The sequence below is a fragment of the Chiloscyllium punctatum genome, chromosome 19, assembly GCF_047496795.1.
Source record: "Chiloscyllium punctatum isolate Juve2018m chromosome 19, sChiPun1.3, whole genome shotgun sequence".
Lineage (NCBI taxonomy): Eukaryota > Metazoa > Chordata > Chondrichthyes > Orectolobiformes > Hemiscylliidae > Chiloscyllium > Chiloscyllium punctatum.
This window is the reverse complement of record NC_092757.1, coordinates 73700009-73727879: the sequence shown is the minus strand read 5'-3', so window position 1 is coordinate 73727879 and position 27871 is coordinate 73700009. Positions and strand designations below refer to the sequence as shown.

The following is a 27871-nucleotide window of genomic DNA, read 5'->3' as shown; positions in this document are numbered from 1 at the left end:
GACATTAAAACATCGCTTTTTTATTAAAAAGTCACAAATTTATTCAACATGTTTTCATTTATACAGTGAATGGTCTAATATGCAACGGAGGTCACAGAAGCTTAGGCCTATTATGACAAAAATGATATCATGAGGAATCCTATACTGTATAAAGCAAAACGTAGCAGCTATCGACTGCATATTTGACCATGTAGTAAAATTGTTTAAATATTTGACCTTTCGTTTCTGTAAGACACAAAAATAAAATCCTGTATGAATCTATATGGGCATTATTAACAATATGAATGAATTCTATGAGAGAGCTAAAAATTAGCTGAAAGTATATTTTTAACACTCTCTTTCCGAACACTTTCTCCAGTGGATGGTGCAGTGCACCTACAGTAATTGTGCTATGACTTATCTATTTGGCACCTTTCTAGTTTGTTTTCCACTTTTGTAAACATACGCAAAAAAAAACACTTTGTACAAAGTGGAGATGTGAACCACAACTCCAACAAACCTTTTTGTACATTTTTTTGGAAACAAAAAAAAAGTTTGGTTACTTGATGCCCGTTTCTTCAATTCAGATCAAGAGGTTCTAAAATGTTTTCTAAAACATTAACGTCCTGAATTAAATATAATACGTAAACAGTAGACTCTTTCAGTTTATTAATGAGCTTTTCATTTGTTGTTCAGCTTGGTGTAGGTAGAATAGTTTGCGTTGAAGTCTTGAGGCGAGGTCATTCTGAAATTTGTTCCTTTTGGGTTTTGGAATCCCAGCATTCGTCGCCCTTCTTAAGACGCTGTCATTGTGTAAGCTCGTTCAAATGTTCTCCTTGATTGAAGTTTTTTTTTAAAAATATGATTATTGTTTCGATATCTGTTGTAACGAGCTTTGAAAATCTCGCCTTGTTCTTGCTGTCCGGGCAACGCATTGTCTTTGGGGTTGGGATGGAGCAGAGGGAGATAGGGACAGAATTGTCAATATTGTCCCTTGACTTTAAATCAACAATTTTCGCGGAGTCGGAAGTCGTTACCAAACGGCAGTCTCGTTCATTTCCGGAGGTGGATGTGACAAGTGGCTGGTGTATCCCCCATTGGTGAGGGAGAAGGACGGACTGGGACCCGGCCCGAACACATCCGCCGCCATCGAGTGCATTGACGGTCCTGTTAGACCCGGTTCGGGGCTCGGAGAGTCACCGTGAGAGTGAGAGATCATGTCGGTGAACCTCTGACTGTCGCCTGGACCCGGCAGGTTGCTTGGGTGATGGCCGGGTAGTGGATGCTCGAGTCCGCCGAGTGGGGTCGCCCCAGGCCCAGAAGAGGGCACAAAACCCAGATCCACTGGAGTCTGAGCTTGAGACGAGGGGGGACCTTGAGGAAAGAAATCATAATTGCCTCCAGGACCATAATATTCAGTCTGATAATCTGAGGAGGGAAACAAAAACAACAACTAAATATAAATACAAACCATCCTCACGCAGCCTCAGACAATGGTATGTACACATTGGAGTTTCAATAAGTCCAATATAGATACGAGTAGGATAAATAAACTCTGCAATCTGACTGAATTGGTTTTGTTGGAGTTATCAGTAATGCGTTATTGAAAAAAAACGCGAGACACATGAAATCAAAGTAGAATCGCTATCGTTCTCACACATTAAATTTCTGCAAAATAATTTAAAACTCACAGTAAGGAGAGTTTGCAGGCTGGAATTTATAACGTGGCCAGTATTTTGAACGTTTTGCAACTTTACCTGATCTCCTTTGCGAAACAGGCGGGGGGCTGCTTAAAATATAGCTAGCTCCTTAACATGGAATAAGCTTTTAAAACACCAAACTCGAAATTTGTCATTCAACCGGCACACCTTTACATATATTCCCCTGGCAGCATAAAGTCATAAATATGCCTTTCCAAATTATTGCATTTATTGTTATACTTCATCAAGTTCACAGGAGTTTGTCTGCTCTCAATACCAGATTGTGATCAGAAACTACACTTTCTCTGGCCTTTGGGATGCCTACATGCTGTTATGGGAGCATTTTGAAATAAAATAGGGTTACTATGCAAAGGGCAACGATACTTTTAGATTTAAAGATAGGCCTTAAGATTGGATGGTGTCTCTGCTTCGACGTGTATAATATTGACAAAAATCTAGGAATTTGAATAAATATTTGCTTCATCTATTGAAAATTAAATTCTTTCAGAGCTATGTAACGGACAATAAAATCAGAACGTTTTTTTTGTAACACAGTGAATTATTTTCTCTTTTAGTTAATGACCCTTACATTTTACCATCCCCAAAGTCGGTTGATCAGAATTACTCTGAATGCACAGTGTGACGCGCACCATGCAAGGCAAACAGCAATCAAATGTTTTTTTTTGTTCTAATTCATGTCCCATTTATAAATCAGACTGATGTCTTGTTTATCCACCCTCTCAAGATTTCATCTCTTAAATGAAAAATGAAACAGATGTGATTGCAAACAAACGCTTGGGAAACTATTCTGTGTTATCAATCCCTATCACACAGAAGGTCTGGCGCAGCAGGGTCCCACTTTTTGAATAATGCTCACTCATTTTACACAAACGCAACCGCTCTCAGAAAACTACCGCTCAACTAGTCATTGCAAAACATTCAGCACATGACAACCTGCCGTCCAACCATTGGAGCTGGAAAGATTTTGAGAGACATGCGGAGCTGAGGTTTAAAGTCCCTTGCTTGCACTTTACTAGTCACTAAATTCAATAATATATTCTGAAACTAGATTGCTATCTAATACTCCACAGGTATTAATGCAAAAGATTCCCAATAGCATTATTCAAACATCCGAGCATCCAAAACAATGGGTTAGGAACCAACATATTCTACCCCGTAAATTTTTAATGATCGTCATTTAAAAAAAACAGCATCCAAAAAAAAAATTGGCAGTTGGTTCTTTTGAATGATTTTCTGAAATGTATCAGGGTCTGTTTGCTCCCTGTAAAATGCACTTTTAAATTGAAATGCTTGTTGCAGTGTCCTGCAAATGATTGGTTCCTTTTCAATTCAGCCTGAATATTTGCTAATTTACATAAGTAAATAAAACTGAGAGTTCGCTTACTTAAACTGGCCGCTAAATACGAATGAAAATTATGCTGCCATTTCAAAATCGCCAAATAATTAGATAGTAAACTTCAAAACAGACGATCACATCCGACCTCATTTTAACCGTGCCCCGTTTCAATACAAGGTCGAAGAAGGGGAAATCCCAAGCACTTGGCCCGCTTAAAGCTGCGTGTAAAACATTTTCTTTCAAATATTTTCTTTCAAAGGTACTTGGCTGACGCGGTAGTAGCAATGAACTGCCAGCACAACTCACTTGAAAGTTGAAAATAAACTTACAACTGTTATGATTCATATTTAAAAAGTAACAGCGTCAATGTGGTCATTTTCTTTCCCATCTATAGCACACCTTTCTTTCGGGACAAATGGGAAAATGTGCAAAGCAATGACTGAAATTCAAAAGTGGAGGGAAGTGGTTCTAGCAGTAAAGGGTTGATGAAACTTAAGATTCGCGCTCGGCCTTTGTTAAGAGCCTCCCACTTATATTGACGCCATATTACTTAACCCTCCTGTTTGTTTATTGTTCCCCTGTGTTCTCGTCATCATAGAAACAGTAAGTCTGTTGTTACCATCCATTAGAAGCCCCAACAGCCCATCATGAAACAAACGTGGAAACTTTGTCTCAGAAAAGTTCACAACTGTTATTGCAGATCACTATGTAGCGAAATTGTATCAAATGTGCTTTCTCAATATCTCGGTATTGATTGTATCCAAATACAATGTATAATACGCTACAATAAATTCATTACACTTTTAAGATCCAGACAATTATATAATTTGCTTCACAAAATTTAGCCAGAAACATACTAAACAATACCAGGTCCTACTCTAATTGCATACCATTCTAAATTGTAATTATAACGTGTGCAGTCGTATAAACAGGTTTTAATAACTTGTACACATGCTTTATTCACATTGCACAACCCAGACAACACAGAAAGTGAGATGTTTATATTAGGAAGTTAAACCAAGTAAACGTTGAAAACATCATATTCAGCAATATAATTCAGCAAAGCTTACCCTAAAGTTAAACAACGATCTTTAACTTTGTGACGTTCTTTATTTAGGCATGCTAGCTGATTTAACTTGCATTCTGTTAGACTCCCAGATCGGGATTTTTTTTGTAATCAATGTCAGGTTAGCTTGAATTGGAGAAAAAAAACTTTAAACAATTAGGCTACTGTTATCTGTTTAAATACCCAGTGCGGATATCAGGAGTAAACATAACCCTTGACAATGCATCAGTATGCCATTTTCTGAGTTTTATTTTATACTGACAGATTTTTCTATTATTTCAATTTTTAAAAAATATTTCTGTCAATTATTTTTGGTGGGCAATCTAGTTTAGATGCTATTTATTGGGGTTTCCTGATTTTCTGACTGTTCTTGAATGCGGGAAATATTGCTTGGCTGATTCCGCATATGAAACTGATCTGGCATTGACAAGTAAATCGTTGCGAGAAAATAGATACTTCAGGCTTAAAATAGCACGAACAGACTCTTCGTGCAATCAGTGATTGAACAAGTCAATAAAAAATCAATAAATGGCTAACTTCATGCAGTATTTCAATTGTCCATCAATACATGACTGTAAAACTGAATTTGCAGCGTCCTTCTCATTAAATAAGTAATCAGTTTTTAAGCACATCCTGGGGAGTGTTTAATAGAAATGAATTGGGACTTACCCCCGTAGTAATTGAAAGGGCCGTTTCCCATCATGTCAGCCCCGTCGAGGCGATCTCCCAGGGGTCTCATCCGTCTGGGGCTGCGGAAAAACGCATGTCTACGAGCCCCTAAAGCACTCAGCTGCTTCATCCGCCTCTCCTTAGACCTCCTGTTCTGGAACCAGACCTGGGGCACAAAACAGCCACGAGATTCCTTTTTTCCCTTTAATTTCTACAATCCAATATTAATATGAAATCACACTTGCAATACAAACAATGCACTTCCAGCCCTATAATTCAGAACTAAGGTAAACCTGCAACACCTAAAATGTTTCTTTTAACGCCAGACTGCAACGTACCAATATTTATATCTTCAAACAAATATTTGTATTTATTTCTATTTCAGGAAATCAGAAGACTTGCCCAGAGACAGGCCAAATCTACAACAATCACGAGGAACATTTCAACATTTACCTTTGATTCCAGACTTTTACGCTAATATGCAGCCCATGTAATTCCAATATTTTAAAATGCATTTGCCAGTTGAAATAAAACTCGACTTCTTTCTGTTCATGCGTTCAAAGGCATGAAAAGTGTGTTGGAATAATGCTTCAACTGACTTTTTTTGTGGTGGGGGGGGGGGGATGGAGAATTTACCATCTTCACCAAAATGACTCAAATGAAAATGAAGTAAGCTTTTTTGTCCAGTTTGCCGGTACAATGGCCGTCAACGAGATAATGGAGTAATTAAATAACAGTTGAATTCTACAGTTTGTTGTTGAGAAAAAGTCAGACATGCTATTAATAAAGTTCTATTGAATGGAGTAAAGTGGTGGTTATAAATCAGCGCAGAGCTGTGTCAAGTTGTGGCGGGGGGGGGGAGTATTTTCAAGAGTACATTTTATTTTGTAAACAGGGAAGGATTTGGCAAGCTCAGTTCAGATGTCCTGCAATATTATGTAATTGGTACCGGTGACCTGGGCTGGTGTGTGCTATATTTATCTTGGATCAACTGAAATGATGGCTTTGCCCTGTTCGTCAACCACTTCAGGATATGGGCCCTCATTTATTCCACGGTGTGAATAGTAGACCCATCACACCAGAAACCCCGTTTCTACCAAGGTTGCTTCAAAACCGGTTAGTAATTAATCGAAGATTTTGTGTGTGTGTGTGTGTGTGAATATGTGAGAGAGAGATGGGGGGGGGGGCGGTCATATAATACCTCTTAAACTCACGCAAATGGCAATTTAATTCTGGAGCTCAGTCCTCCCGCTCTCGCAGTCGGTTTTATCGCCTGTCCTCCCATTTAACTCAAGCATTTCAGTTCACCGCTGAGCCGTTTACATCTCTCTTGGGTTGGCTCCCTGAGCAGTTATAATTTAACCCTTCTCAGCTCCAGTCATTGGGATTCACCAGATTTCCTGTTCCTTTGCACACTTGTTTTGTTCCTGCCGCCCTGATGCCACACTTATCCCAGCTTTTTGTTTCAGTCTCGGGTGCAGCCTTTTCTGGGCTCTCTCAGTGCCCTGGGTCGAGTACCCGCGCACTTGACCTGATTGAAGCAGATTGCTTACCCGCCTTCCCACGTCGAGCTTCGTTTCCTGGTCGAGAGTTTTGACAGTTTCTCCCTGCTCAAAAACTTTAACCCGCTGAGGTTTGGCAGCCTCTCCAATCGCTTCTTTTTGAGTGTGCATAATATAGCGGATTTATCCTGAGTTCATGGTATACGTTACCTGCACGCTTTGTTGCTTAACCATTTTTATCTGAACACTCATGTTTAGTCTCTTTCCCCGGGTTACCTGTTCTTGCTAAACATCCCGATTATCTAACCTTTCGATTCCCTGAATCATTTGTCGCTGTTTATTCACGATTCAGCGTTTCCCTCCATGTTTTGTATTTTGCCTAAATCACAATGTGTGCTTTCTATGAACACTCCAAAGGACTCTCTTACCTGTATAACCCTCATATTGAGTCCGGTCTCCTGAGCTAGCTGCTCTCGGATGTGCCTGGTCGGTTTAGGGGTTGCTGCAAAAGCCGCTTTGAGAGTTTCTAGCTGCTTTGCTTTGATGGTCGTGCGCGGACCGCGGCGCTTCGCTCCCAGGTTCTGTTCCTCGTTCTCGTTAATGGCAGTCTCTTTATCTGAAATATTGGCGCTTTCTGAGTCTTTTGTGTCATCTTGTAAATGATCTTGAGAATCCGGTGATAAACTTTGATCGCTACATGCCGTTACTGTACAACACACAAAATGAAATGGAATGATGTATGAGCTCACATCACATAAATAACGCAGGAAAACGATGATAATTACAGACAGCGCGCACAGTAATTGATAGATCGCCCCTTTGGACTGCCGAGTCCCGGGATTCTTGCGTTCGATAACACCGAATTTAAACGATACGATAACGGACATTCTAAGTAGTTATCCGCTTTCCACCCACCCTCGCGCAAATAGATTTGTTTTCATTTTATAATCACGTTGAGATGAAAATATAAAAACGGAAAATAAAATTGACAAAGCGCCTAAACTGAAATCAAATAATACAATGGATACACAGGGGTAAGTGTGATGGAAAAGCTTCAGGATAACCGTTTGGATTGCTGCTCGCTCTGCGACGCAAAAACAGAGCATGGGATTTATGAGGAATTTAAAGAGATTAAGAGCCAATGTGTGTTAAATTGGGGCGGACTCGAAATGGGAACGCTGTCATCCTGAATTTTGCAATCGAATCCGTCCAATTCAGAACACTTTCCGGTCCTCTCCATTTTAGACTGGGCATGGGCACTGATTTGTGGTGACGGTATTTCACTTTGTAAAACACGAGATTCGAGTTCCGCTCCAGTTTCCCCGATTCTATAACGTTAAGGTAAAGCTAAACGGTTACTGAACTATTCTGTCACTTTAGATTTCAGCGCACACGTGCGGGCTTGATTTTACCTGAGAGCGCGCCGTTTTCTCTCGAATTATTGCTGTTTAGAAAATCGTCTTTGCAAACAAATTTGTTTTCGTCTATGATGTAGAGCTCTTCTCCGGTGGACAGTTGCTTGTTGCATATCATACAAGTAAAACAGTTCAGATGAAAGACTTTGCTCCTCGCTCTCCTCACCAGATCGCTCGGGGAGATACCCTGATAGCAGCCGGCACACTTGGTACCAAAACGACTGACATGCACCAGACAAGGAGGAAAGAAGTTGTCAAAGAAAATTGCACTTTAATTCAGTTTAACTACTTAATCCCGGCCGGTTAGAACCGCAAAGCGCAACGACTAAATTACATTCCTACCTTGGGCTGGGGGATATTGATGGTTCACTTACACTGTCCGGGTGTGTCCCACCAACACACAAACGGAAAATAAAGACAGCCTGTAGATGTACAGTTATCAGGCTATAGAAATCAACACAAGATAGAAGCTGATACACCTGCCATGATTAGATTGTTCATTGAGCTGTTCATTTTTTAAAAACTCAAATAAATCCTTGGAAGGCAGTACGAGTATTCATGGAAAATCTGTGTCCGGGTGTTTTAGGGAATGTTTTATATTCAACTAGACTAAACCCCTTCTGCCCCTCATACAGCCACGGACTGAAATTATTGTTCGCATCAACTGGATTGAGACTTAATGTTTTGGTCCCTTTTCAATGCAGAGCATAGGGGACAGCAAGTGAGGGGGGGTGGGGGGAGGGGGGGGGGTGGAAGCTCCTGAAATAAACAAGGGTTAATTATCAGTGAAAGTAAAAGCTGGTTGTAGTTACAGTGACAAAGTGTTATCAGAAGATAAAAGCGGTTTAGCCCACTTGGAAGAGTTGCCGTACGAGCATCCTATTTCATACTATTTCAACATTTAAAAGGTTTGATGGAAATTTTCAATATTAAGACATTTCGATACGTTTGTATTTCTTGACGGACGTGAGGCTTAACGAAATGTATAACAAGGTAAGCACCAAATACTTTCCTGAAGTTTCCCTGTAATTCTTTTTAAGCAAAAAAAAATCAACCCATGTAATCAAAAAAAGGGTTTGAAATACTACAAAAGTGACAATTCACTGATCAACGTTTAGATAAATATTGACGCGCTATGAAGCAAAGTTACATTATATCAAAAACTGCACTTTAAAAAGAATCTCATGTCCAAGTTGGATGTAAAAATCATTGGATTAATAAACGTTACGTCATTTACAGGTGACGGCAGATTGAAGTGATGACGGCGTATGATCCCGGAGGGGGTAGGAGATTTCAGGAGAGCCTGATTAGAAAGGTCTCCAAACTTGACATTAAACCATTCATTAATAATAACTGAGGAGGTGGCGAATTCAATCAATGGTTCCGGTTTATAAGCAATAGGCAAAGGATCACATTTACATCTGTAACTTGAAACCAACTATTACATCTTGAGGGAAGAGTTGTTATAAATCTAACATGTTAAAACCTTTTTGTAGAGACGGCAAATCAGGTCAGGCTTTTTGACTAAAGAAGAGCGGTAGGTTATTTGCGAATTAAAGTTGTGAACAATGAAAAGTTAGCTAAGAATAAGTTGCTTAAGAAGCAACAGGAACATTGCTGTCCTAGAGCATGCAATTCATTTCTTAAGTGTCACGGACTGTACATTTGGCAATGGCTTTTGTTCGGAGCGGGTAGAAATGCATTTGAGCAGGTATTTGTACAGTTCGTTTAGTTGATTGCTGACGAAGGTTTGCCCATACGCCCTTTGTCTGGGTTTCCTCTGTAAACACTTTGTTATTCAAAACTACTTATCACATCGTTACAATAAAATAAAAACAACAAGTAGGTAGACAGAGCCAACGGATTTCCTCTAGGACTCGTGGTTATTGATCTCGGCTGTAATTTGCCTCAGCAAGAAAACCGTACAATCTCCTGCTGAATACACACTTTCCGTATTTCACACCAGCAAAGTTGCTTGACAGGACTGAACGACAGTGGATGAATTTTACGTTTTACGCTCATGCAATTCAATTGTTTTATCGAATCGCGAAGTAATAAAGTTATTTGAGGGACTGAGGATTTTTTTTAGCAGTCCACAATTTATTCTGGTTGAGTCTTTGAGTAAAACTGAAAATTACTCAAAGGTTCTGTTTTTAAATTAGCAACAAATCATGTGGTATACTCACTAAATAATAAACCAATCATACTGAATGAAGACAGTAATTTATAGTTTACACAGTACGAATAGAAGAGAGCACCATCATTCTGACGATGGCTTAAAAACCATTGCACTCACCGAAAGAAGTCGTTTTTGCAGTAGAGCTTTCCTTCTCGTGAAAAACATTTCTCTGTTAAATTGCATTTACATTCGCAGCACTGTACACATTTCACATGCCAAGCTCTGTCCAGGACGTTTAATAGAAACCTATCAAGAATAGGCCTCTCGCACCCCGCACAGTGCACCATTGTCTTTGGATTGTTCCCAGAAAATGAGATAGCTGACGGTTAGATATTTGGCTGGTAATAATGAGGTCCTCGAACGTCCACCAGGCTGATCCTTAAAATGGCTCTTATTAAAGGGCGACGGTTCCAATCGATGATGTGGCCAGCGTTTTGTTTTTGTTCTTTTGAGGTAGCTGATGTGAGTGAAAGCAAACCGACGCAGGTGAGCTCCTAGAGCAACAGTCGCCCTCTTAAAGAAATGACTATAAAATAAAAACAAAAAAACACACACTATTCTAACCTATAAGCAACAGTGCTGTCACTCTGGAGTATTAAATTGTTTACTTCAACATGATGCACAAAGATGCCAACGTTTAACTTTGCCTCATAAGTTATTTGCTTGGCTTTCTTATAATAATACTGCAGTATGTATGTACCATTAGCAAAATAGTAATATCTATAGATATTAAATACTCCAGAAATAACATATGGGTGACAGGCCTGCGGCAAGCATTGATTTTGATTTCATGGTTCAACTTTCCTGGTCTTGGAAGAGAAATATCCCCAGTCGTGTTTACTGTACAGCTAGAGGAGTTGTGTGGATAAACATGCCAATCACCAGCTGCTGCTGCTCTGCTCGCCGCACGCCCTCACTCGACTGCATGTTTCCTGGAGCCGGCGCACACCTTATTCACATCGCCGTCACACGTCCCGCCGCGTCACCAGCGCCCCCGTCCAATCAGCCACCCGGCTACCATGGCAACTGCTAATTTATGACAGTTTTTTTGTATGAGAGTGTAGCCTTTTTTTTCCTGCCTTCCTGCGACTCGCAACATCTCGCCTTTACGAGAAATAACGGAAGCCGCGGCCGTTTCTGAGCCTTAGGTATAGTTCGCCTTGTTGTTACCTCTTTGTTTTCTTTTTCCATGTTACTTTCCACCGTCGCATCCCTCCTCCCCGTTTCCTTTCTCTGCTTTGTTCCATTTTCCAGTTGCAATTTGAACCTTGCACTTGTGTCTCGCGGGGACAGCGTCTGCCTGAGAGAGAGAGAGAGAAAGAGCAAAACAAACTACCAAAACAAACCGCAAAAAGAAAATGTTGTATGTTTCAGGCCCTCTTCGCCCTTTTGGTTTTGTTTTTGTGTTTGGGGGGGCGGGGGAGAGGGGGGAGACGCTGGTTTCTCTTTGGTAGATTTTTGAGGCAAGCAACGAAAAGAAAAATGAGAGATTGCACCTTGTCTCAAGTGAGCTTTTAATTGGGATAGGGAGTCTCATGATTCTGTCATTTGACAGATTGTTGCAGAATTGCATTGTTATTATTAAGTAACAAGCCATATTGATGATGGTAAAAAAAAAGATTAGAAGGCGATGCCTTAATCAGACTAATCAACGTGAAATAAGCATATTATTTAAGGGTGAGTACATGGAGATGGAGATTTGCCCATCATCAGGTGAAAATGGAAAAGGAGGCGTGTGTGACGTTAAATGCAAGCACAACAGTGGGGTGTGTCAATAAATAACTCGCATATGCATGAGCCCTTTTTTCCCTGTCTGCAAATACGTCTTAACCTTTGAAGTGGTATCCGTTCAAAACGTGACAGACGATAAGAAAGACCTAACAAGTCATTTTATCACCTCTGCACTTGTTGATGAATGGTCTACTCAAAGAGAAAGGCTTACTTGCGACGTTTAATGGGCGTTTTCTTTCCTCGCTTAATCTTGAGCTGGACGCCAAACAGTGCTTAAACATGTTTGCATATTTAGTGCTGGAATGAAAGTTTTGATTTTTATTTTGCTGCGTGTATTCCATCAGCGCGGATGGGAGCACAACATGAAAGGCTCAGCCTCCAGTCAGCCTGTTCAGCAGTTGATAGATCTCAGCTGCCAAACCCATGGGCGCCGTGAAAGTTGAATATTTGCATTCAGTTCAGACGCTTGTCGTTACTTTCCAAAACAAAAAAAAGTCTGCAGCACTGTTCTTGCAGCACCTATAGTAGTTGAAGAATGGGAAGATCCCTTCACTTTACTTCTCGAGGGGTGTAGGCAGAGGAGCAGGCAAAGGATGACCGAAGAGTCAATAACAACGGACTTCCGCAGACAGGATCTTAAGGCTGCGGGGAAGACAGCACTTTCAGCTTTATTCGAATGGCCCTTGATAGCCAGAACGACAGACTCAGACTGCTTAGAGAACACAAACATTGTTAATGAGCATTCATTTGGCAACTGTACGAAATATGTTAACTCGTCTTCTGAGTATCTTGACACCACAGTTACGGGATCAACTTGATCGCTAGAGAAACTTTGAACTTTTAATTGGCTCTGGACAAAACTTGTCATGTTCCCTACTTTAACAAAGTGGTCTACTACTTCCGGTCGGTTTTATCTTCTCATTGGCATCAAACCCCAGTGCGTTACAATTTGATCTATTCTCCATGTTGAACCTGGCCACAACCGCCTCTTATTCGGTCTTTTTGGAGAAAATATGACATGGGGAGTGAGGTGGAGGTGGGGGGATTACTGTATAATTATGTGTACTGACATCATCAATAAATTCAACACCTACAAGGTTACGGTCTCGCTACAAGTAGTAAACGGAGCATTTTATTTTCGTACAACCACGTTTGTTTTTACTATTCGCCTGAAATATATCCGTGCCCCTAAAATCATTTTTGTTTTGCAACCAGTGAACTAAGGAGTTGTACTGTTTCTGACAAATAGCCACAAGAAAGTGCAAATAAATCGCCCTTATTCCCTGCAGCCTCGATGCCGCCCGGGTGAAAAATTCTCGTAATTGTGGGGTAAGGCGAACTGATTCCGTTCCCAATGGATGGGCGACATGTAGTGGGCACCAACTTTTATCTCTGCAAGATTGGCGCCGTCTTTATTGCGCGGTTGCTTCCTTTGCCCCGTCCATGATTCCCTAAAACAGACGCTTCTCGCTTTATATCCCACGCACAATCCCTGCGAAAACGTTAGTGAAAAGAATCAATAAACCCCTTCTGCACATGGGGTTCCTCTCAGGCAGCAGGGAGAAACGCGGCCAGTGTGGACGTGGCCCTCCAGACTGCACAGTGACAGCTGCAGTCTTCTGTCTGGGGACCCTTTTCCTTTGACTCTCTCGCAGATGACATGTGTTGGTCAGGAATGAATAGAGATAAGGGATGAGCAACATCTTTGCGGTCACCGTGTCTATCTCTACTCCACTATTTTATTCAGCTGCAAAGCATCTGGTTACATTATTGGAGCGCAGACTTCTTTCCGATATCAAAAGAGTTTGCAGTTGGGTGAAAAAAATAATCAGCTCAGACAGCCCGCAGCATCGTGGAGTTAGCCACTCGCCTGTGATCTTTAAGGAGCTAACCTAAAATTGCCAGCCCCCTCCCCTACCCCATTCACCTACAGTTTGTGTTAAGTAACTGATCACAGTGGAAGCTCCACATCCTGTAACCCCATGCCGCCTACACAAAAGTGAAACTGACTAGAAAGAAGGCCATTTAAGTCACGTGATTGGATGCAAACCGCTGGAATTTATGGAAACAAGGTGTTTACAAAACTGTGATAAGGGCTATTGAGATTATTTTGCTTGGGGAGAAGGATAAGGTGGGGAGGAGGGGAATTACCGTGTCCGCCATTGGTCACCGGTTTTACATGAAGTACCCTCCATCAATGTGGCCAGGAGCGGCGATCGCTGACAGGCAACCTCCCTTCACTCTTCCTGCAAATAACTGGAGTGAAATGTAATCAACTGAGCATAACCGCACTGCAAATGGTGTTCACTTAGTGACCCCGCATTGTAAACGAACTTCCCGATGTTAAGTATCCACTTTCGGTTCGCAAAGTGGATTGCGTAAAGTGATTGTCAGACACGTTGCAAAATGGTTGTTGGGCCGACTTGAGCTCAGGCAGTTTGCATGATAGAATATGTATAAAGGCAAAGTAATCTGTCCCATTTTACTGCAGAATGTGTTCTTACTCGGGCACGTCTCATTACGTATTTTAAAATGATGCTATAAGAAACATCGCGGCGATCCACTGTCGAGAGGTGGAGCGTTGAAATGTTGACACAAATAATCATTCTTGACACTTAAACCTACAACCAGGGCGCGTGAATCCAGTCTTAACCCTTTCACTTCCAACCCTCCCCCCCCACCCCCTTCCCCCCGCTAAAACATCCATAGGGCAACAATCATTGAGGGCGCGATTTTACAGGCACTTCAGAAATGGCGATGATTCAGAGGAGAGGATTATCAGCAGAATGCTCACAGACTGGCGGTAAGAATAGGTCTAGGATCTCCTTACCTTCTTGGCAACAAGAACAAGCAGCCAGAGTCACAGCCAGTGGCTGTCAACGCGGAGAGGAGGAAGATATCGATTGAAAGTGAGCACCCAGTCAACGTGTATGAATGTTAATAGGTCCAAACGCAATTCACAAACTCAGCCCTTTCCTTCGCAGCTCAACAGACAGGGGTTTCTCGACCCTGTCCCCACAAATAAGTGCCGCCAGTCTCCGTCTACAACATTTTAATTATGTCCTCCCTTTATATTACAACTAACTTATCACTTACTAAGCCATGTCCTGGACTGTGCACTCACTTTTATATACAATATAATGTTAAAACATATACGTGACTGTTCAGCACTTTTATGTGCTTACATGTATCTCTGTGAACGTAAACATTATATAGCGACATAACGACCATGGCATAAGGCCAGTCCAATAATACCCAAGGACGTCCAGTGGTTGGAGAAAGAGAATTGGACCATCGTTAATCTATTTTCATCCATTATTAGAGATGTCATTCAAACTAACACGTTTCTTTTTGTAAGATTCGACATACATGGAATAGCACTTCATAGACGCGAGTAAGTTTGAACAATTTGCGACAGTTGGATATATTCTTAGGTAAGAAAGGTGATTTAGTAGCGACCAGACAGAAATAAAAAACACAATTTTGAGCTCGATACTATCAATTTGTAAATTAGCTCCTCTGTAATGATCTATGCAGAACACAGGCAAAGCAGAATTAATGTGAGAATAGGCCAATTTGCAGTTGGTATTTTATGATCATATTTTCATAGAATTACTACAAAAGGGGCAGTACAAATCAAGATTGCACAGACTATTGTTGAATTCAAATTTAATAATTTTCAACATTTCATAAAAATGCAACAGTTTCTAACCTTCTGCTGCCAGCCGTTACCACATGAGGGCTTTAAAGTAGGTGAGGGATAAATGCGCTCTATTTCCAAAGTTGATTTATACCATCTGCTTCCAGGGTCATTGTTGAAACAAAACTTGACAATTCTACATACATTTAAACTCCACCAGCCAAGAGGTTTCGCGTGATCTTGTTTCGACTTGGGGTTTCCAATAGCTGGATTGTCGGAACAAACGGGAAGTTGGCTTACCAAATGATTCAAGGTAAAACTGGTGGATGGGAGAGTGGCATTTCACTATTGATTAGTCAAAGGCCCAGTGGCCCACTACAACTCTCAACATGTTGAAAGTGTTGCAATTAAGTCGCAGGGAAATTTGTCAAGTTCAGGTCTGCAGACAGGTCGCTATTGTTCCTGCCTTTTAACCTTGGTCTCATTTCCCGTCCGCCCCACCCCAACACCGTTGCACATGTGACTTTATCCGATCAGACTGGTTCCTTCACTCATCAAAATCCGTAGACTCTCTTGTAGGAAGATGTGGTAAACCGAGAAATATATCGCGCTAGCTAAGGGACTGTGATCGGCCAAGTGCAACTGGATTACAAACAACTGTGAAAGAACTCCCTGGAACTTGAGTAGTCTAACACCAGCTTTGCATCAAATGGACCACGAGTTGATCCATTTCGCGCTGCTGTCAAGTTCGGCAGACCAGACAAGAGACATTTAAAAGACACAGAATGCGCTCCAAAACATTTCTCTCCAGATCTGTCGACCCAAACCTTCAATGAACATAATCCCCAATAGTACAGGAACGTTGTGTCCATGATATGAGTTAAACTCCAAAAGTGTACATTTACCGCGTTAATGGGCCACAATTAAAGTTTTATGTATATAACGCTTCAGTGTTAAGAGAACATGCAGTTTCCTAAATTGATCTTGCATAGATTCGAAGGGCCAAATAACCTTGCATTCTGTGCCTATTTCATACTTCGATATGATGGCAACATGTTTTCGCTAGATTGCAATTACACCTAAATCACTCTATCTGAGTAAATAAATATGATTTGCTGCAGCAGTCAGAAACACAGGTAATATTAGCGCGGGTGTTGCAAAACACATAAGACACGAGTCAGATTCTTATAATTGGAGTAAAATAGCACAGGACAACGTTTTTACTCCGAGGCATTTGACCACCATGTTCTATGACTCTATTTTGCATTTTCTAAGTTGTTTTTCTTCTGTGCCTTGACTTCAATAAGCGCGATTAGTCTAAAGCAGGGAGACGAGAGAAAGGCGCACAAATGTGTACCATTAATGGATTACACAAAAACACTGAAAAAATAACAAACCAATGTCCAGTCAAACTATTGACAAGAGAAAGCATTGTGGGAGTATGACTTATACATTTAGAGAGGATCAGAAAGTGAATATGGATTTGCTCCTCAGAAACGCTAATAGCTGGTCTAATATTCCTCTCTAGTTAACTAAACCTGTTTGTAACCGTAATAGCCAGTTGATAATATAATTATCAGAGTACATTATTGCATAATCTTCTGCATAAAATCAGGTCTGAGCAGCTTCGGGCGAGTTGTGAATAGGAATTTAGTCACTTTCGAAGCAAAGTTCAGCCAAATAATAATGAACATTTGCCTTATTTCTTTCCACTTATAGACCTGTCAACATTTTGGAAACATATTTTGTTTGATTAAGAAGTCAACTGTTGGTCGACACTGCCAATGATACGTCAATCATAGATGTTCCTAGGAACATATAAAGTCGAATTGTGTCCCACCACTCCTGACAATCTCACATTTGACTGTCACCTGAGCAATTCAAACAGCACAGAACAACACTGCATTATTAATGATCTTGCGCGCAAAATTGCAATATAGTTTGCGAAGGTCGATCAAATTATAGATTTAAATAGAATTATAGCCCTTCCAGGTGAATGCAGAAAATGAACGAACGAATCAATCAACTCTTCTCAAACTAGAGAAATTCTAAATATCAAATATTGAAATCAGAAATGACAGTAGGACGCCCCTGACTAATTCGGAATACTATCATCTTGCTTACGTTACCCGCCAACAGTGAATTTACAGAAGCTCAGTGCATGGTTCCTAAAACAAACAACAATCGGGGCCCGGGGATGAAAGCTTTGATTGATGCAAATTGCATATCTTTAGGGCTGGGCTGGGTGAGGAGTATGGGGTGAGGCGGGAGCTAGCCGACAGTACACTTTAACTAGACCAAATCAAATGGCGAATAATGGGGGCCGGATAGTACAGATGTAAACAAGCCGTGCATATAGTGCCGTTTCAGATTTGTAAGGAATCTTGAGTTAACTATTTCTGAAGACATTTAACCTTCACACAGGCGTCAGGCTGTGATGAGCAGTACTGCTGTGGGCGTGTTTGTAATTTCGAATATTAGAATAGATTAATAAAGAATTGCGGTTTCTTACTCAATTGCATTTTTAATATCATTTAAATATAGCATGACCCACGGTGGAAGCAGCATTATCTGAATTCCGTGTCCCCGCCCATTGTTTTGTTTCGCGTGCTCTTCAGAGTTGGGACTTGTCAGGATTTGAACTTTCTCCTGGCTCCATTGATTCAGCAGAGCTGTGCAATTGGGCTCCTCTCAGGACACGAGTGTTAGTCCTCCAAACATCTGCCAGTCGGGTCGAGATATTGACCAAAACAGCACAACGTTTGCCTTCCGATTACAAAACTCACTGACAGCCTGGCTTAGAAATTCGATGGAGCCTATAGATCTCCTTGTAGTCAAGTCATTGGGACAGCTGCTATTTCATTCTAAAACCCCGATCAGCTAAAGACGCAACAATGTCATTTTTAAAAAAATGTTGACTTCTTTTATTACTTTCGCATCCAGCAGCAAACTTTTACTGATATAAAACAAAACTTTGCTATCAGTTGTGATATCCATCAGCTTCATATCACCTCCAGGAACCTTGTGCTGCTGGCCCCAACGTTTAGCAAATGCTCTAATTAATCATCTCTGCCAACAGACCTAATTGAAAGACTAAAAATTCGGGTTTTCAGAAAACATGCGGGTGAAGTGGCAAATTGTCCGCCCAATATTGAGTTACCCAGAGTGATTCCGCAGCAGCAGACGATACTATCAGTGTAATGTCGAGGAAGGCAAGAACACATGCTACAAACTGATGCGAGCGGCTGATAAATTGCGATCAGGCTCGGCGCTACACTGCAGGCTTGGGAATAACGGCGGTCGCAGAAATACAAATGGCTTTGGCGCTTATCAATGGCTTTACACGGAGAGAGTGAGTGAAGAGAATGCACGAGAGAGAGAGGTGGGGGGTGGGTGGGAAGAGAGTATATTGGAGAGGAGAACGGCGTCCCCCCAGAGTCTGATCCCAATCCCAGCTCATCCATCTTCATTGTCTGAATGTGTGTGTGTGTGTGTGTGTGTGCAAACGCAACCCTAGCATGGGAAAACAGCCACTATCGAAGCCATGGCTTCTTTTTTTATTTTTATTTCTCTGGATCAGCGGGGAGATACAGATTTTCTTTCTTTCTCTCTCTCTCTCGCTGGGAACTGGTGCTGGGGGAGAGATATTTTATTTATATTTTACGGTTTTATGTTAGCGACGTGTCAGGGAGACAAAATAAATTGCTAATGCATAAGCAAAACCCGGCTGCTTTGGCTTGCTGCGTGTCAGGACTGTGTGGAAGGAGTGGTGATGTGGGATTTAGAACGGATGGGAGGCTCTGAGGGATTTAAGTTGGAAATTACTCTCTCCTCCTGTACGGAATCAGTGACTGATGATGGGCTTTCTGACTGAATTTGAAAGTGCTGGTCCTAGGGCAAAAAAAAAGATTCTGGTTTACTAAGGGAGGGGAAAGCACTGGGTAAGAATGAGCATCTTGACAGAAGAGTAGAGAACAAAGATATTTCTAATATCCCCCGGTTTTCAGTTTCTCCATGGATTGATTATATTATTAAGCGTGCTCCTTGTTTTTCGAAGCCATTATAGTTGTGTGAATTACAAATCAGGACCACGGCCTTTTCTTAAAAAACAAAAATATATGGAACTGCATCCATAAAATCAGGACGACACTTGGGGGGCTTCAGTCCAACACAATGTTTATCTAAGAACCTGTAATCGAGAGGTAGTCTGCCTATCAGCTGTTAACACAAAGTCACTGTCGCAGGGGATGGATGGATATCAGACTGTTGCGATCAATTAATAAATATTAACACAAATAAATTAGTTTGTAGAAGATTGTCCCCAGTAATGCATTAATTACTCCAGCATACCAATGTATTAAAATGGCGACGACACTGACTGGGCACCTTAAATCCATGTGAGCAGAACAGATAACGCTGTTCAAAACAAGTTCTGCTGTATAATTTGATTAGTGAAATCCCCGAACAACTTATATACACACGGGGTCCTTCTTTCAACTGAGCTGTTGTCGGGAAGCTTGCTTCGCGAGGCAACTTTAGGCGCCGGCATAATTTTATGTTTCTGTTGTCATTTGTGTTCCAAATGTTACAGGCATACAAATGCTTCTGGAACTGTTACAGCTTGGCTCTCATATTTCATATGCGTAAAATAGGAACTGTAGGGATAATTTGAATTTACTGCACACCTGAATGGTTGCATAGAAATAGGCATGACATTTGTAGTGGTTGTCCTGAAAGACTGTATTAAACCCTCTTGAAATCTAATCTGCAACCTCCTAAAATAGCGCATCTATCTAGCTTTTTTTTTCACTGTAATAAAATGAATTCTGCCATTACAGCCTATTTCCCAGGGTTAGCACAGTCTAGGAGATGTGATGGTAAAGTGGAATTTAAGTATTATAGCCTCACAACAGTATCTAACTTCACATGTTGCTAAAGACAACGCAGATTTAAACAAAATAACCAGATACATTATTCATCTGAAGTTAATTTTAAGAGGGACTGGCTGTCCTTCTACAAGAGACGCATTGAAACAGGCGAGATTTCCTTCAGGATATTTAAATGCACTGTTTCTGTTTATGTTGGTCTGAAACATACGTCGTTCGAGATTTTCTCCCCTTTAATTTGAAAAGTTAATTACCACGATCAAATTGGTGCGGTTAAAAACGGGTCACTCGTTCTCATCCCCCAGCAATAAACCGCGTTGTTTTTGACACCTCTTCAGCGAGGGTTGTAAATAAAGGCTGTTCAATGGCCTCTGGGTGGGTTATTATTCTCACCTTGACTGCAGAACCCCGTCCCAAATGTTAAGATGCCGGGGTAATAGGAGAACTGGAGAACCGATCTGGTCAGGTTTGGAGGAGTGTCAAGTTGAGGGGAAGAGTGTTGAGGTGGAACAGTGACATTCCAAACTTGAGGAGGTGCCAGGCGTCAGTTTGACCTTTCTCTGGCCTTTGCCTTGGGTAACAATCGGTTAAAAATACAATGTCTTTGATGTATTGAGCGATTTATAAGCAGCACTGTTGACTCACGAGACATACAGAGCTTTGTTTTTAAGGGGAAAAAAGCTTCCTAATTTATTCACCTTGCAGTCTCCTTTTACAAAAACGAATAATTCAGAAACGACAGGAGCAAATCAAAATGCCTGATGAAAAAAAATAAACACTGCATATGGAGGAGTATTAGTGGAACGTAAGCAAGCATGAGGTAAGTATGATGGAGAAGTGGAGAAATTAGAATGAGAAAAATAAACCAAGACTATTACTGTATAGAAACAGATAACCAACAACAAAGCAATACTCCCACGGTCATACTAAAGTCATACAATTACCCAAAAGATAAAACTGCAATTATTAATTTATATTTCGAATAACAATTATAAACTGATTTCGAAACATGCTACAATACTTGAGTGCACATACGTTTGTTTAGTATTTAATTACTGGGAATAAAGTATGGATCTTGTAAATGTATTAACATTTTCTCTAACAGAGGCATCTTTACATTTGACATCATTACAATGATTTAATTCTTTGAGCGTGTTATTATTCAGCCATGAGCTCCGGGCCTGTACTCTGCATTAGCACTGACAATCCCTGCAGACTGATACACATTTTCCCAGCACCGAGCCCCACAGGGCTAATGGCACCTCAGTCAGGGGCACGCTTTCTAAACACCGAGCCAGGGATCCGGTCATCCTACTGTCAACTTTTTGCGCGAACTGGCCTGGTGATTCTGGACGTTAGGCGGTAACAACAGCAAGTCTTTGCCAAATCTCATTGCAATTAAAGTTGCTTTCAAGTGCAGTCGCGGGTTAATTGCCACCGCTGAGGGAAAGTGAAGACTGAGGAAACACTGGTTCCCTGCCCACAAATGCTCCGTTATCTAACCTCTCCTGCTTTCTTGCGGGATTCCTGGCGACAGTACGTTGGACCAATGGAGTTGAAACCTCAGGTTTGCATTAATCACTCCATTCATACCGAGGGCCAATGTCCGCCTGAATGCTCGCCTAAGCAGCGCACAAACCAGGCCCGCCCGCTCCAATTCCCGCCTCAGGACACTCCGCCAGTGCTTTCAAGGGTATATCTCCTGCAGAAACACCAGGACACAGGCGTTGCTTCTGGAACGTACTAAGGGGCAGCCCCACAGAGCGTGACGGAGTTAAATCGCATCTCAAGATAATTTTGACAAATCTAAAAATACCTAATAGCCACAGGGTTAACCAGCACCAGAGGGTGACTCCGCAAACCACACAATTGGCCAGAGGGACACTCAGAAACCCAAAGACTCTAGAGTTAATCATAACTGCTTATAATATGTGGGGACGTGCACATTTAACTTTCTGGTGTCTTTATTATATACCTTATTTATTTTTGCAACAGCTTTCCTTATGATTGACTGTATAGTTCCAGTCTCCTTTCGAGTGGAATACTTAAGCATCTGTTTTTATTTCCCTGTGTAATTATTTATTTCCCATTTTGTCACGCACCTTTGTACAATACCCTTATCCTTTTGTTCAATTTTCCACCATATCGGCTCTCCGAGTCACCCACCCGGAAAAATATATCAACTCATTTTTAGCTAAAGAACAAAACTTGCTGACACACGGAACAGTTTGATGTACGCGTACGAATAAAATTCCTCAAGTTAACCCACTGGTTAAAAAAAAAGGCAGGTGGACCCACTTGCACAGCTCGCCCCAAACGAGCTGTCCACAAACATGCACCTCCTGCCCCCACCCAGAATAAAGTAGGGGACTAAAACTGCGTTCCCCTCCCTCACTTTGTAATCCTCACTCGGGTAGCTCCTTGGTTTTGCTGGCTTAATGCAAGAGGCCCGAAAGCCAACCAAAGTGCACATTGCATGTGGGCAGTTTCTGAGCTTTCAGATGGTAACACCTGGGAGCAGCCAGGTGCTCGCTGCGCCCATTGCTCAGCAACTCGATCATCAGTGTCCAATGGTCCCCTGACTGAGAGTATTATTGTTTGGCATGCTTCCTGGGGAGTAAAAACAACTAAGAGGGAGGGAAGGAAAAAAAAATGGCATCGAGAGGAAAGGGGAGAAAATGCATGGAAATGGGAGAGGATTAACAGGCAGAAGAAAACAACAGCGACTGAGAGTGAGTTAGAACTTTATTTGTTGATCAATCTGATCAAATATATGTTGTTCTAAGGGTGTGAGAAACTATGATATCTCTTTACTGGCGTTCATCTCCTCAAGTGCCAAAATGTTTAAGAACCATTGCTTTAAGACAACTCTAATATGCAGCATCTTGGAATCTATCTCTAATAAGCGCATTCTGAACTTTATTTCAGGATGAGGTTGGGAGGAAACAGAGAGACTGGAGCCGCTCATTGAAAATCCATGTTGCTGGTGAGGAAACATTAGCAGGGGATTCTGAGGAAAATCTTCTGCTGTTGTATTCAAATATCATTGGATTAGAGTGCTTGGGATCGTTGTGAGAGTCTGAGAGGGAGGAAGAAACTGAAGGGACCAGGAGAAAAGAAAATGGATGTAAAAGATGGCAGGATATAGAGAACAGCAGGGAAAGCAGAGAGTAAATTTGTAGGAATGAAAACAACTGTCTTGACAGAAAAGGAAGAAAGCGTCACAACTACAGAACATGAAAGCAGTGTGGAGATAAAATAGTAGAAAAACTATAGAAAAGAAAGCATTAGAGAAACATCAAGTAACGAGGGAACTCGGGAGTTAACAAAATATTTAGAAATTTCAGAGCAAGGGACACAGTTTGGGGAGCAATGAGATATTGCAAATATTGCAGATAGACAGCAAAACAGAGAGCAGGAAAAACAGCAAGAATGTAGCACAGAAGCCACATTGATAAAGGGTAACACATGACATCACAAATGGAATACATATTTCAAACAAAAGTATGCATTTATAATGTCTATCCTGTTTGGATTTCTAAACAAAAGAAATAGGAGTGAGATGAAAGAGAGATGAAAGCATATTTTTTACAGAATTAAGTCAGAAATCCTCCCAAGGAGCAAAGAACACCTGTTGAAAGGTGAAAGGAAGGAGAGAGAGAGAGAAGTTTTTGCAGAGAAAGTGACAGCTCTGACTCTGCAGTGAACAGGTGGGAGGTGTCTATTGAACTTAGTTTTTATAAGACAACACATTATTGACATACCACAAGCACAATGCTACAGGAGACTCATTCAAAAGAACACTTGGATCAATATAACACCTTATCAAAGTGACTGTTGTTCATAAGTGAATAAGTTTATACAGAATATCTATGATGAAATAATCTTGTGAAATAAAAGATATTACAAGGGTCTGTTTCCGTGCTGGGCATTTCTATGACTATGACTCTCTGACATGCATTTCTCCATCTTGCATTTATGACTAACAGAAACTAACTTTGCTCATACCCACTTGTGTGGCTTCAGGTGTTACATATTGTTTGATAATGTTCTTGTGAAATACCTAATAATTTTAAAAGGTACTCTATGACTGCAATTATTGCTGCTTGCTAATTCAGCAAACCAGAAAAATGGAGTTTACTAGTTTAAGATTCACTTGTTATTTGGGTTCAATCTTTTAATTTTTCCAAAATACGAAAGTGTGTTCAATTTTAAACAATTTTTAGAAAACACTCATGTTTTTGATGAGAAAGTCTACAAGATGGAACAATATATCGGGAATGATGTGTGAAACTGTACTTGCTTCTTTTGCTTTGCATTTTCTTGAAACTGTTTTCTTTTGCAATGTTTGCTGTGATCAACTTTTCACCAGTCAGTACAACACATTGAATTTCCTGCTAAACCAATACATTATGTTAGATCTTGGTGGATGGTGGAGGGAGGTATATGGCGGGAGAGTGTGTTGTTGTAGAAGTATTATATGAATTAGTTTGTGGAGGTGTAAAAAACCTTTGCAGCTGACCCTCAATTAATGGCTGCATCCATATTTCAATGATGTTCATGTGTGTGACCACTCTGTATTACAGTGACACAAATGAGATTCCATGTTTGAAGCAATGATATAATTCACACTATTTTCAACTTTGCAGGGAACTTTTCCTGAAGGCTGCGGTACACTGGTGAATTGGTGAATGACATATGTTTTGATATACATATTCAGCTAGTAAGATAACCCTGAGTCACATTGCATATTTCACACATCAAAGGAGATGGGTTTGACACATTCACTGGTTATTTTCTTTCTTTTGTGTTAATTTTTCACTTTTTTTCTGGTTACCCTCTCCTTCATGCTATTCAAGATTCCAGCTGAGAAAGGCAAGAACAAGCACCCTGCTCTGAGTCGTTGGCTAAAAGCTACTATTTAGCAATAGCTAGAAGATGCAAAGCACAGGCTGGGTTGAATCATGCTTTGAGTTTTCTTTTTCATTGAAACCACTTTTTTGGCACCTCTCCTTGATGTCCTGATGTGAAGAACCATGGTCATACACTCACATCATACAGTTTCATGGCACAGTACATCAGCATTTATTGAGACTAACATTTACACTACTACAACTTTAAAGCAAAGGAAAGTGTGAATTATCAGTGAGAATGCAGCCTACACAAGTACAGAGTTGTTATAGAATAAATATCCAGTGTTTGAATTCAAACTGTCCTCCTGGCTCAGATTCTGCCCACTTGTTCTGGTATGGTTTTAACATTAATTCCATATAGTATAAGAAAAGCACACTGCCAAAGACACATGGAAAATACAACAAGACTATGCCATTCCACCCTTGGAGCCTGCTCTGCCACTCAGTATGATCCTGGTTGATTATCCACTTCAGTAGCATGTTCTCACTCTCTCCTTATACCCTTTGAGAGGATGTTGTATAGATTGAATGTTGTGCAAATTAGACATTTCATATATTTTTATACATTTTATATATATACATATTTATATACACATAATTTTGCTTTTCTGCAATGTCAAAATACTTTTTAAAATATGGGGAAATACTAGATATTTTGGGATTGTTTTGGTCATTCTATTTGTTATCTTTAAAGAAAATACACTAACTAGTCCACCAGCTCTGCTTGTGTCTATCTATGATTTCCACTAATGTTGTCCAACTTTTTGTTCTTCTTCAGTGGAGTTTTCATTATGTCAACCTCCTGGTATGATGGTCATTTGTAACAGTCTTTATCAATACACTATAATTCAGCATGTTTCCTTGCAGGCCCACTGAGTTACCTTATTCCATCTGTGTTGTCTTGTTCAATACTTCAAACAAAAATGATATTCGGCCTCGCCCATTGACTTAGCTTGTCAATGGATGTTTTAGTGTGGAAATAAACCATACAGACCAGAATTATTCCAATTTATAATCTAGGTCTTGACATAGTAGCTGATTACAGCCAAACATGGGTAAAAAAGATAAATCTATCATTATATTCCACATCATGTACAAAACAAATCTCTCCACTGACCAATGTTTCACTGGGCAATGATTTGTGCTGAGTCAAATGGACAATATACTGAACAAAGCTATCTCTTTGCTAGATACAATAGCTCAGTAGTGAGTCCAATCCCTTTATTTAATATAACTTATCTGCAAAGTTCTCCAGACTATTAATTGCTCAACTAACATCACCAAAATAGACAATCTGGCCATTATCATAGTGCTGTTCATGCCTTGCAATGTGCAAATTGCCTCATGCATTTCCTGCAAAACAACAATGACCACACTTTGGGACACCCTCAAGCTGTGGTTATATGAATGTAACCTTTTTTTCTTATTTGTTGTCATTCATTTACACTGTGCAGTGAAATTAAGATCAATGGCCCTAAAATGAGACCTTTCTATTTAACACAAGCATTCTTTTGGTGATAGAAATTTATTTTAAAAGCATTTATAAGCTGAATCGACACTTTTTGGAGAATAGTATCACACCAACCAGATTGATTTCCTTACTTACATTTCCACCCAGTGATTTTGTTTAACTGGTGCCAGGTAGAAGTAAACCCAGTGGAAAAACATGAAAAAAGTGATTTGCCATTGGATAACTATGATGGTTTTTTATTATGGGTTATATTGTGAATAATTTTACACACTTGATTTTGCATGTAACAGTATCTGATGTTTATTTCTATCAAATAAATGGCGAATATCAGGTCCTGCCTTGAGACTGTTGTACTGTAATATATTATTGTGGTGCATTGTATTGTAATGAATCCTACAAATTTGCATATCTGTTAATTGCTTACTCAACCAATTATCATCTCTGGGATATGTTTCCTTCAATTTCAAATGTACATTAACATTTCCATTTTTTATTGTTTAATTAAAGACTCTGCATCCACAAGCAGTTTTATTTGCACATTCCAATTTGGCATGCTCTTTCTTGAATTTTTGTTGTCCACCATGTTATCAATGAAGTATAATTTACAGTAAAAGTTTGCTGCTGTGACATTGTCAACCAGAAAAGCTGTGGTTTGTTTAGGCAATGCTGAGCACAATTTGCCCTCTGCAGTTGTTAATGTGACCAGAATGCATAATATTTGTATATTTTTCAAACACTGTTTACATATTCTATGTGGAAAGACTTGCATTTATATAGTGCCTTTCATGGCCACCAGATGTCTCAAAGCACTTCAGAGCGAATGAAGAGCTTTTGAATTGTAATCATTATTATAATTTGCACACAGCAAACTTCCACAAGCAGTAATGTGATAATGACAAGATAATCTGTCTTACTTGCAATAAACAATTATTCAAAATAGAGCCGTGGAATCTTTCGCATCTACCTGAGGGAACAGACAGGGCCTTTGTTTGCTGGCTCATTCAAAAATTGCAGCTGCTGCAAGTGAGCTTCACTCAATGCTCCCTCAGTTCTTCAATGGTTACCTCAGACTTGCATTTTGTGCTCCCTAGAATCAAGCTCGAATCTGGGACTTTCTGATTCAGAGGTGAGAGTGCTACCAAACAAGAAGAGCTGACGCTGTTTTCGGTAAAGTCCCTCAATTAAAATTAAACCTAAGTTTGATCATCAACTGCCTAGCATTGGGTGATACATATAAGAATTAGACTATTGGAAAACTGGGCTTAGCATGACCTTTTTCTCCCCTGTGAAATACTTTACATGGCTGGGAACAATGATATAAAACTTTGATATCAGTATTGAACTTTATTACTATGTTACTGGA

The 27871-nt window shown here is 40.4% G+C and overlaps 1 protein-coding gene and 1 long non-coding RNA gene across 5 annotated transcripts; one reads left to right on the top strand and one right to left on the bottom strand.

The window, feature by feature from the left end:
• Nucleotides 1-12057, bottom strand: LOC140491472 (LIM/homeobox protein Lhx1-like). 2 transcript variants are annotated; one of them, XM_072589670.1, is made up of 7 exons: nt 11810-12057; nt 11038-11167; nt 9985-10393; nt 7686-7909; nt 6702-6979; nt 4772-4937; nt 1-1407 (listed from the first exon to the last, which is right to left on the bottom strand). In XM_072589670.1, the coding sequence occupies exons 3-7, from the start codon at nt 10152-10154 to the stop codon at nt 1013-1015; spliced, it is 1233 nt and encodes a 410-aa protein (XP_072445771.1). In that variant the 5' UTR covers nt 10155-10393; nt 11038-11167; nt 11810-12057; the 3' UTR covers nt 1-1012. The 2 variants fall into 2 exon arrangements, with proteins under 2 accessions (XP_072445771.1, XP_072445772.1); XM_072589671.1 differs by having other exon boundaries at nt 9985-10324; nt 11038-12057.
• LOC140491473 (uncharacterized) lies at nt 10933-27421 on the top strand. Of its 3 annotated transcripts, XR_011963318.1 has the most exons (4): nt 10959-11015; nt 15406-15551; nt 23053-23110; nt 24774-27421. It is a non-coding gene; the product is annotated as an uncharacterized lncRNA (long non-coding RNA). The 3 variants fall into 3 exon arrangements; XR_011963319.1 differs by lacking the exon at nt 15406-15551 and having other exon boundaries at nt 10933-11015; XR_011963317.1 differs by having other exon boundaries at nt 23053-27421.
• Nucleotides 27422-27871: the final 450 nt, after the last annotated feature.